Raw genomic sequence first — 11,408 nt, 5'->3', positions numbered from 1 at the left:
GCCGGGACTCCGAGCACAACACAGCTCGCGCGTCTTTAAGATCGGGATCCGCCGCCGCCGCCTCTCCCTGTCCCTGCCTCCGGCGCGTCCCCCTCCTCCTCGCCTCAAACCCTAGCCCGCCCATGGCGTCGCCGCCGCTGCTACCGTCAGGCCCTTCCTCCTTCTACTCAAGCCAGGGCGTGCTCGCATCCTTCCCGAACCCGTGGCTCGAATGGGAGGGAACCGGCCACCGCCTCCTCTCTCCCTACCACTCGCCGCCACCGCCGCAAACCCTAGCCCATGGCGTCGCCGCCGCCCCCCTCCCAGCCCCCAGCACGCCACCCACCTCGCCTCCGCCCGTCGCGTCGCCTCCTCCGCCTCCTCCTCAGCCCGCGCCCGGCTTCGCCTTCTGCCCGACCGACCGCGAGCTCGTCTCCTTCTACCTCCGCCCAAGAATCTCCGGCCAGCCCCTCCCGAACGCCGCCAAGCACTACTTCCACGAGGCAGACGTGTACGCCACAGATCCGGCTTCCCTCGTCGCCGGCCGCCTGCCAGGCCCGGCGAAGGCTCAAGGGGAGAGCAAGAACTGGTACTTCTTCAGCCTCGTGAAGCCCAGGAGCGCCCAGGACAGCCGCAAGTGCCGGATCGTCGGAGGAGGCAAGGGCACATGGAAGCAAGAGCGAGGGAACGACGTCGCCGGCGCAGAGGGCCGCGCCATCGGGCGCCTGGAGAGGTTCACGTACACGCCCAGCCCCAAGGAAGACAAGAAGCCGCCGGAGTGGCTCATGACGGAGTTCAGCGTCGATCAGCACGGCGACGGCGGCCAACCGACGCCGGTTCTTTGCCTCTGCAAGATCTACCAGAGCCCGCGCTTCCTCAAGTCCGCCTCCAAGAACTCCGCGTCCGCGCGCAAGAGGAAGTCCCCCGCGGACGAATCATCCGCCGTCAAGCGGCAGCTCCTGTTTCCGGCGCCCCCTCCCCCACCAATTCCGTTGTTGCCCGTCCTGTTTCCTCCGCCCCCTCCTCCCGCACCAAATCTGCTGGCCGAAGACGACGTCTGGGCGCACATTGGTGCGGACCCAGAATTGAACTTTAGCGTGGAAGAGTTCACCGCTCCCTGGCCCTGCTCAATGACGGCAGCGGCGCCGTCTCTGCTAGGATCCGGCCATGGAAGTCAGTGCGCTTAACAGAGTTCTTGCATACAACGGCCATCTCTGAAGATGTTCCTCTCCTCTACTCCTTGAGTTACCCAAGGGCTGATAGTGACTCCTCTCAACGGCTGGGATCTCAGCAACCGCTTTGATTAAGTCGCTCTAGTTAAACTAGTCATTACCTTTACTGCTATTATGGTTATTGTTTGCTAAAATCAAACCCTGGCATATTATACTCTACAGCGTATACTCCATGACAATATATCATGGCTCAGTTTTAGGAGCAATGTGATTCTTAAGTTTGATTTGATGCCATCTTGTGTTGCGCAATGTGATTCTTAAGTTTGATTTGATGCTATCTTGTGTTGCACAATGTGGTTCTTAATTTCTGCAGTAGATAATGTGGTTCTTAAGTTTGATGCTATCTTGTGTTTTATCTTTTCTGAATTTAGCACTGCAACTGAATCCTTGAATATATGCTGTATCCTGTTGTTCTCCACAAGCTTTGTTAATTCTGCAAGATCTTTGTTCTAGGCTAGAAACAGGCATAATTTGCTTACCGGAGATCTGGAACTACTGTATGCTGCAGCCGGACTTGAATGTTCATCTGTTTTTTGTAATGCTCCCAGGCGTCTATGATTCACCCCTTGTATAGTTGTACTCCTTCCTTTTTTAACCTGTTCGTTGTTGCATTACTGCAGAATGGTCAAGATTTGTTGCACGATTGCCGTCGTGAACTGAAGATGTGCTTTGGCAGCTCACCATGGCTACTAAGAACTTAAGATGTGCTTTGGTTACAAAAAAGATCCTGACACAATTTTGTGGCTTCTGTTTCTAGATGGGTTTTGTAGTTTCAGTTGTTTTTACCTGACAAGGCGTTACTTCAACATAACATATACTCCGTATTTTGTTCTGAGGATACAGGTGTTGCTCATCTTTTGATTTCTGGTCACATATTTTTACTTTACATGCACAGCTGCTAGTAGTTCTCTGCCCTCACCGCGGGCCTATAAATTCTTCACCACCTCGGCTCAAACTGCTGATATGATCGTGGGACTTGTTGTTCGTTTTTCTTCTCTGAAGACGAAGTAGTGCTTCAGTTGAGCTCTTGTGTAGCAATAGTTCAGTATTCAGCAGCTGTTTCTCCAGCTGACATGGATACACATGCGCCCGGAGGATCGGGCGGGTTGGGGAGGCCCTGTGATGGAAACCTCGGGAATCATGGAGGGATTAGTGATGCTAGCAAGTTGCAGTTGGTTTAGAAGATTGGGCTGTAAATTCTTAGACTTAGGATTGCAGTTATGTATGATGATGCTACAATTTTGATCCTGCTGTAACTGTAAAAGACAAGCGGGATTGAACTCTCACATCAAATGAAAAAACCCGAACATGACTAATTTTGAGTTGTAAATTTTTTTTTTGAATCTCTGGGTTGTGAATTCTTATATGTTATAATTCAGTTTTCTTCATGCATCTATTGCATCTGGTTAGGTAGGTATTGTGGAGACTCTGCCCAAAATTGTGGCGGTTTTGAATTACTGTATGCACAGCCGCTGTTTCGATGCGGTGCTACGTCAACGATGCTTAGCTCTGGTAGAACTGCAACTATGCACCCAAGGCACACAACTAAGTTCAAGACGACCAACAAGACCTTTCGATCGCCAGTTTCGTGTCGCAAACACACTGAAATTTATTGGTAATCTAGATGGTGAACTTGTAGACTTAATATAATGGGATCAAATGTAACCTGGAACTCCAAAAGGGTCATGCAGTACACAAGTGGCTGCTGATCAGTAGCCTAAATCTGAGAAGCTGAGCGATTGGCTGCAACTGCAGTAACAAATGGGCAGCTATCTTGCAACCACACATAATACATTCAGTAACAACTGGATTTAGTTTGCCTCCATTATAAATTTATAAGTAATAAAGTACAGCAGAAACATGGCCTGATAAATTTTTCAGATAGAAATAGCAACTTCGTTTTTTTGTCACAGCTCATTATTTTTACCACAGCAGCAACACAATTGTCATCCAAATAAAGAAAGTAAATCCAGTGTAACAGAAAAGATCTCGAATGTATTCTTATAAATCTAAGATGCCCGACAATTCTTCCAGCGAGTCAAGATTTTTTTAAATCAAAGGCTCTTCGCCAACTCCGCCTATGTTGTCTCAACATAGCCGGTCCCAAGCCCGGGTAAAGGAGGAGGGTTGTGATAGGCTTGGCGAGCCAACGTAAAAACTCAGCCACTCTTATGGAGATGAAACCCAAAAGATTTTCGTTGGGGCGTAACCCTCTCAGCGACGCGCCACATCGGAACCCGGGTGTGGTGGAAAATGGGCAAGGGCCGGGCCGTCACCCCCCCAAGTGGCGCGCCGTATCTTGATCAGGATACGGTGGCAAGTGAGCGAGGATCGGGTCGTCGCATCCTTAGTGGCGCGCTACATCGGCGCCCGGATGTAGTGGAAAATGAGCAAGGGTCTTCGCATTTGACTCGACGAGTGCGAAGGGTAAGGAAGCTAGCCGAGCCTAGGAGGATTCGCTTAGGTAGCTGGAACATAGGGTCTCTGACAGGGAAGCTTCGGGAGCTAGTTGATGCAGCAGTGAGGAAAGGTGTTGATATCCTTTGCGTCCAAGAAACCAAATGGAGAGGACAGAAGGCGAAGGAGGTGGAGGATACCGGCTTCAAGCTGTGGTACACGGGGACGGCTGCAAACAGAAATGGCGTAGGCATCTTGATCAACAAGAGCCTCAAGTATGGGGTGGTAGACGTCAGGAGACGTGGGGACCGGATTATCCTGGTCAAGCTGGTAGCTGAGGACTTGGTTCTCAATGTTATCAGCGCATATGCCCCGCAAGTAGGCCACAATGAGAACACCAAGAGGGAGTTCTGGGAAGGCTTGGAAGACATGGTTAGGAGTGTACCGATTGGTGAGAAGCTCTTCATAGGAGGAGACCTCAATGGCCACGTGGGTACATCTAACACAGGTTTTGAAGGGGTGCATGGGGGCTTTGGCTATGGCATCAGGAATCAAGAAGGAGAAGATGTCTTAAGCTTTGCTCTAGCCTACAACATGATTGTAGCTAACACCCTCTTTAGAAAGAGAGAATCACATCTGGTGACTTTTAGTAGTGGCCAACACTCTAGCCAGATTGATTTCATCCTCTCGAGAAGAGAAGATAGGCGTGCGTGCCTAGACTGTAAGGTGATACCTGGGGAGAGTGTTGTACCCCAGCATAAGCTGGTGGTTGCTGACTTCTGCTTTCGGATTCGTGTCCAGCGGGATAAGCGTGCCAAGGTCGCTAGAACGAAGTGGTGGAAGCTCAAGCGGGAGGTAGCTCAGGTGTTCAAGGAGAGGTATTTAAGGAGGGCCCTTGGGAGGAAGGATGGGATGCGGACAATGTGTGGATGAAGATGGCGACTTGCATTCGTAAGGTGGCCATGGAGGAGTTTGGAGTGTCCAGGGGAAGGAGAAGCGAAGATAAGGATACCTGGTGGTGGAATGATGATGTGCAGAAGGCGCTTAAAGAGAAGAAAGATTGCTTCAGACGCCTATACCTGGATAGGAGTGCAGACAACATAGAGAAGTACAAGATGGCGAAAAAGGCCGCAAAGCGAGCTGTTGGTGAAGCAAGGGGTCGGGCATATGAGGACCTCTACCAACGGTTAGGCACGAAGGAAGGTGAAAGGGACATCTATAAGATGGCTAAGATCCGGGAGAGGAAGACGAGGGATATTGGCCAAGTCAAATGCATCAAGGACGGAGCAGGCCAACTCTTGGTGAAGGACGAAGAGATTAAGCATAGATGGCGGGAGTACTTCGACAAGCTGTTCAATGGGGAGAATGAGAGTTCTACTATTGAACTAAATGACTCCTTTGATGAGACCAGCATGCGTTTTGTGCGGCGCATCCAGGAGTCTGAGGTAAAGGAGGCTTTAAAAATGATGAAAGGAGGCAAGGTGATGGGCCCTGATTGTATCCCCATTGAGGTGTGGAAAGGTCTCGGGGACATAGCGATAGTATGGCTAACCAAGCTTTTCAACCTCATTTTTCGGGCAAACAAGATGCCAGAAGAATGGAGATGGAGTATATTAGTACCAATCTTCAAGAACAAGGGGGATGTTCAGAGTTGTACTAATTACCGTGGAATTAAGATGATGAGCCATACAATGAAGCTATGGGAGAGAGTCATTGAGCACCGCTTAAGAAGAATGACAAGCGTGACCAAAAATCAGTTTGGTTTCATGCCTGGGAGGTCGACCATGGAAGTCATTTTCTTGGTACGACAACTTATGGAGAGATATAGGGAGCATAAGAAGGACTTGCATGTGGTGTTCATTGACTTGGAGAAGGCCTATGATAAGATACCGCGGAATGTCATGTGGTGGGCCTTGGAGAAACACAAAGTCCCAGCAAAGTACATTACCCTCATCAAGGACATGTACAATAATGTTGTGACAAGTGTTCGAACAAGTGATGTCGACACCGATGACTTCCCGATTAAGATAGGACTGCATCAGGGGTCAGCTTTGAGCCCTTATCTTTTTGCATTGGTGATGGATGAGGTCACAAGGGGTATACAAGGAGATATCCCATGGTGTATGCTCTTTGCGGATGATGTGGTGCTAGTTGACGATAGTCGGACGGGGGTAAATAGGAAGTTAGAGTTATGGAGACAAACCTTGGAATCGAAAGGGTTTAGGCTTAGTAGAACTAAAACCGAGTACATGATGTGCGGTTTCAGTACTACTAGCTGTGAGGAGGAGGAGGTTAGCCTTGATGGCCAGGTGGTACCTCGGAAGGACACCTTTCAGTATTTGGGGTCAATGTTGCAGGAGGATGGGGGTATTGATGAAGATGTGAACCATCGAATCAAAACCGGATGGATGAAGTGGCGCCAAGCTTCTGGCATTCTCTGTGACAAGAGAGTGCCACAAAAGCTAAAAGGCAAGTTCTACAGGACGGCGGTTCGACCCGCAATGTTGTATGGCGCGGAGTGTTGGCCGACTAAAAGGCGACATGTTCAACCGTTAGGTGTGGCGGAGATGCGTATGTTGAGATGGATGTGTGGCCACACGAGGAAGGATCGAGTCCGGAATGATGATATACGAGATAGAGTTGGGGTAGCACCAATTGAGGAGAAGCTTGTCCAACATCGTTTGAGATGGTTTGGGCATATTCAGCGCAGGCCTCCAGAAGCTCCAGTGCATAGCGAACGGCTAAAGCGTGCGGAGAATGTCAAGAGAGGGCGGGGTCGACCGATTTTGACATGGGAGGAGTCCGTTAAGAGAGACCTGAAGGATTGGAGTATCGACAAAGAGCTAGCTATGGACAGGAGTGCGTGGAAGCTTGCTATCCATGTGCCAGAGCCATGAGTTGGTTGCGAGATCTTATGGGTTTCACCTCTAGCCTACCCCAACTTGTTTGGGACTAAAGGCTTTGTTGTTGTTTTGTAAAAGGCTCTTCGCCCTGTTCCATTTCAAACGAAATGAAAACAGTGTCAAAACATTTAGACCATTACAGACCTTTTAAACAGGCCACATCTCGAAACATCAATATCTAGTAGTCATGACATAATATTCTTACAGCCAGCATCACATCAGCAAAACTGAAAATGCGCCAGAATAGAAACTACAGCGACGGTCACAGCTCCCTGATTTCTTGTGTCCCGGGGCCATCAAGGACGCCGTTCTATAGTTTAAGCCGGGCTGGGGAGTCACCAGAGCTTTGCCTTCCTGGAGCAGCAAGTACTGCTCCCCAACATTTTAGGAAATGTAGCAGCCTCTGGCAGGGTACCTGATAAACCAGTCGACACAATGCAAGCAAAGATTATACTCCCTCCGTCCCATGATATAATATTGTTACAACCAATATGATGTAATCATATTCACAGCAGCATTTTCTTACTCCTATTACTGATCCAAATTCTAGCAGAAGATCCATAATTGACGAAATCAGGCCCAGAAACAACGCCAGCCAAATCTTGCCAAACTAGCTTGGTAACATCACAATCAAAGAACATATGTTATCAGGTTTCATCTTCACTGCAAAGCAGACAACTCTTGTCTTTTAGCCAAGTTATTATCCCCAGCTAGCAGTTTATTATGAAACAACAACCATAAAAACATTTACAGCATAGGAGGCACATGAAACTGCCAAAGAGAAGTTTGACTTCTCAAAGATTTGTGGAAGATAGCACATGATACAATGCAGAAGAATGGAAAAACTGGGAAAAGATCCTGATGTAGCTGTAAAAAGACAAGAAGTGGGATTGAAATATCAGATCAAATGAAAAAACCTGAGCATGTGTATGTTACTGCAGGACTAACCAAGTGGTGCCACATAGCCATGCCGGACTCTGGTATTGAAGAAGGCCTCATGTATTGATGCATACAGAATTTAGTAAAAATAATAAACTTGCTATCTACTCATGAGGCAACAGGAACACGCTTTATGTAGAATGTTTAATCTTCTGTACAAGAAATGGATATATAATCCAAATCAACCTCAGCATGGCTAAAACTTCAGATAAGCTTTGTATGGCAGATAAAGCGTTTCATCCAATGTAACAGGTTCTGCTCCAAGCACTACTAACAATCAGGTGAAACTAGCAAGTGACCAAATTGAGAGGATAATCTGCCACATTTATTGTCAGGTAAAACAAAACTCACAAACAGAAAACACATGTGGATTGCTAAATGAGTATTCAGCATATTGAGAAGAGCACCAGATAATCTCTTGGGATAAAAAAGGCAAAGTCAAATTTTCAGTTCAAGAAATAGACATATGAGGCAGGTAGATTGCAAAATAGTTCTCCAGTTCAAGAAAATAGAGACATGAGTAGCTAGCATATATTTTGAACGCACAACAAAAATGACTTGGTAGTTTTGGTATCAAACAAGCATAAATTCCATACAACCACATGACAGCAAGAGCTTCTTGATCACAACTTGATATACATCAACAGAGAAGCCCGCGGGTCAAACTTGATATTGCGGGTCACGCTGACAGTTTAGGCCGTTCAGAAGCACCACATCACTCAAAGCTATTAGATCAGATGAAAGGCTTAGCGTTCACAACATAACGCTGTAGTGCCGGAAAGAAGGTATGCGAAACTAAAGTTTGTTTGAGACAAAATCTAGTATAAGCAAGGCCTTTGCAATGGAAACTAGCGACCAACTTGCCATCCATATCAACCTGAAGTAGCCAGTCGCTAAATTTGAGCAGCATGAGCAAATGACCATCCGAAGAAGCGACTACCCCAAACCCACGTGTGTTGAACCTTCCAAAGCGCACGGTGAGCTCTGCAACCGGCAACTCAACGTGGTACTTGTTGGACCAGACCTCACTCTTGTAGTCCTGCGCCATCCAGATATCGATGGTTGCCGCTGCATAATTAAAGCTGGACACGCCGAGCATTCCATCCATCTCAAACAGGTTAGTGCAGCGAGAAAAAAAAACAACCGGAACGCGCATGTGCCGGAACAACTCAGTGGTGGTGTCGAATACCACTATCCTCTCATTCTGCTCTTTGTGCCAATGCAGGCCACCGCGGAACAGGACGGACGGGATGGACAGCAGTTCCCTAGCATCAGGGCACCCTATGGACCGTGGCGGTTGGCCGGAGCCTAATACCAACACGAAGGTGCCACCTTGAGCGTCAGGCCCCGGTCCAGTGGCGAACCTGTACAGCAATAGCCGGTACTCGCCGGTTGGGCTGTGCGAGTACACCCCCAGGGGCACGGAGCCAGGAAGAAACGGGAGGCGAGCATACTGACGAGTCGCCGGGTTGCAGAGGGCGTAGCAGCAGTCGTTCGTGAAGCAGAGGAGGAGACCGTCCCAGGAGGCCATCGCACAGAAGGGGGCCTGACAAAGTCGCGCGACTGGCCGGAGCTGGTCGTCGGCCGCGACCCCTGCCCGGCGGTCGAAGGGGATGATGTCTAGGGATCGGATGTTGTTGCCGACGCAGTTGTAGATGTAGAGGAGTGGGAGGGCGGGCTGGCGGGCGTGGTGGGCGAGGAGGAAGTCTCGGGTGGAGGTGGCTCGGCACCAGGCGCGGCAGACGGCGCGGCAACGGAGGAGGGCTTTGGGGGGCAGGCCAACGAGGATCTCCCAGATGGAAATTTCATCCGGGAGGCCTGGTAGGAGAAGCGCAGCTCTTTCTGCGCTTGCGGCCTCCGCCATGGTCGCCGGCTGGGCGTGCGATTCCTCGCCGGAGCAGTGGGGTGGGTGACGGCGGCGGAGAGAGGAAGAGGAAGACCTTCCTCCCTCTCTCGTGGAGAAACAACAGAAATGCATTTGGAGGTTTGGAGTGCGCTTAGCCCATCTCGTTGAGATGGACAACATATCTATAGAGTTACTAAGGGCCTGTTTGGAATCTCTCCGGTCTCCGCGCTCCGAGAAAAAGTGGAGCTCGGTTTAAGCCATTCCGTCGAATTGTGCTACCGCTTCCTCCGCTCCGGAAGCTGCAGTTGTGAAGTGGAGGGGATCCGAACAGGTCCTAAGCTCCCTAAAAATAAGCTCCTGTGGTGAATCGAGGTGTGCGGACGGTGCATGGGTACGAGGTGATACGCAGGAGGTGTTGTGTTGGCAGTTTGATCCTGTGCATGCCTATTTTTCTTGTATACGTGGTGGGTTACCATTAAACCCGGTCATGGACAGCCCGGCCCGAAAAACCCGGGCCGGGCCGGGCCGGGCTTGACATTCGGGCCGGGCTCGGGCCTTGTTTTGCAGCCCAAAAGATAGTTCGGGCCGGGCTCGGGCTTCACTTTTCAAGTATTTCGGGCCGGGCTTTCGGGCTTTCGGGCCGGGCTTGCACGTGCGTACACTGAAAAATAGCGTTCGGGCCGGGCTCGGGCTTGAAAACAAGGAGTATTCCGGGCTTCGGGCCGGGCTCGGGCTTGAGAAATGAAGGTCGGGCTTTTACAAGCCCGGCCCGAAACCCGGCCCGGCCCGGCGTTTGCCCGGGTTTAGTTACCATGTTTCTTTATTTGTCCAGTCAAGGAAAAAAGTCTATTATCACATCCGACCAATTAAAGACTCACTATGGGCATCGACCCGCAAACCTCTCGCATGCCTTTGGACTGCGCTGTCCGGACCGCAGAAGTCATCCAACGTATCGGTCCGTAGGGCGGTCCGGATGCGATTTCTACCACAAATCGGAGACAAACATAGGTGGATTTGTGGGAGTCCGGACCGCTCCTAAGCCCACTTCTAACCGCTCGGCCCACAAAAAACCCATCCTCCCTTCCGCACGTGCTTCCCGCCCGAAACGGTTAGCACCCCTCCTGAGCGTGACTGGACGCATTCATGCCCGGCCAAAGCAGACACGACCGCTCACTGGCGCTAGCATTGAAGCGACGCGCCGGCCGAGAGAACACCATCTCCGCTGCTTCTCGGTGCAAATGATTGCGGCGCGTTCATACAACACGACTGCCGTCCATCTGTCCGTCTGCCACCCAAATTGATGGCACACGGTTACTGAAGCGTCTCCTCTGGCGCCACCCGTCCATTCCTCTGCCGCCCGCCATTGCTATATTAATCGCTGCCCCAGGCATACCCGCAGTCATCCCGCCTCCGATCCCTCTGTGCACCACTCCCGCCATGGATTTCTCCGCGGCCAAAACTCTCTTGGACGGGCTGACGCCGGACCAGAAGAAGGAAATGGCCGCCATTGCTGCCGGCTGGCTAGCCGATAGGCATCCGAAGGATGACATCGTCCGTGTGGAGGACGCTGCCGACAACGAGCAGGCGACAATTGTTGGGGAACGTTGCAGAAAATAAAAAATTTCTACGCTTTCACCAAGATCAATCTATGAGATCATCTAGCAACAAGAGAGAGGAGTGCATCTACATACCCTTGTAGATCGCGAGCGGAAGCGTTCAAGAGAACGGGGTTGAGGGAGTCGTACTCGTCGTGATCCAAGTCACCGGAGATCCTAGCACCGAACGGACGGCACCTCCGCGTTCAACACACGTACGTTCAGGGAGACGTCTCCTCCTTGTTGATCCAGCAAGGGGGAAGGAGAGGTTGATGAAGATCCAGCAGCACGACGGTGTGGTGGTGGATGCAGCAGCGATCTCAGCAGGGCTTCGCCAAGCGTCTACGAGAGGGAGAGGTGTAGCAGAGGGAGAGGGAGGCGCCAAGAGCATGGGTGCGGCTGCCCTCCCTCCCCCTCTTTATATAGGCCCCCTAGGGGGGCGCCGGCCCTAGGAGATGGGATCTCCAAGGGGGGATGGCGGCCAGGGGGGTGGCTTGCCCCCCAAGGCAAGTGGAGG

At 50.8% G+C, this 11,408-nt stretch overlaps 2 protein-coding genes across 2 annotated transcripts; one reads left to right on the top strand and one right to left on the bottom strand.

Annotated features, from left to right (window-relative positions):
• On the top strand, nt 1–2,554 carry LOC123066120 (leucine-rich repeat extensin-like protein 3). Its single transcript, XM_044489266.1, has one exon. It carries the CDS (start codon nt 123–125, stop codon nt 1,164–1,166), a length of 1,044 nt encoding a protein of 347 aa, XP_044345201.1. The 5' UTR covers nt 1–122; the 3' UTR covers nt 1,167–2,554.
• Nucleotides 2,555–6,678: 4,124 nt separating this feature from the next.
• LOC123066119 (uncharacterized) lies at nt 6,679–9,494 on the bottom strand. Its single transcript, XM_044489265.1, has 2 exons — nt 7,038–9,494; nt 6,679–6,926 (listed from the first exon to the last, which is right to left on the bottom strand). The coding sequence occupies exon 1, from the start codon at nt 9,474–9,476 to the stop codon at nt 8,184–8,186; it is 1,293 nt and encodes a 430-aa protein (XP_044345200.1). The 5' UTR covers nt 9,477–9,494; the 3' UTR covers nt 6,679–6,926; nt 7,038–8,183.
• Nucleotides 9,495–11,408: the final 1,914 nt, after the last annotated feature.

This window comes from Triticum aestivum, chromosome 3B (genome assembly GCF_018294505.1).
Source record: "Triticum aestivum cultivar Chinese Spring chromosome 3B, IWGSC CS RefSeq v2.1, whole genome shotgun sequence".
Classification (NCBI taxonomy): Eukaryota; Viridiplantae; Streptophyta; class Magnoliopsida; order Poales; family Poaceae; genus Triticum; species Triticum aestivum.
The sequence above is the reverse complement of the archived record's forward strand: the minus strand, read 5'-3'. Positions and strand labels throughout refer to the sequence as shown.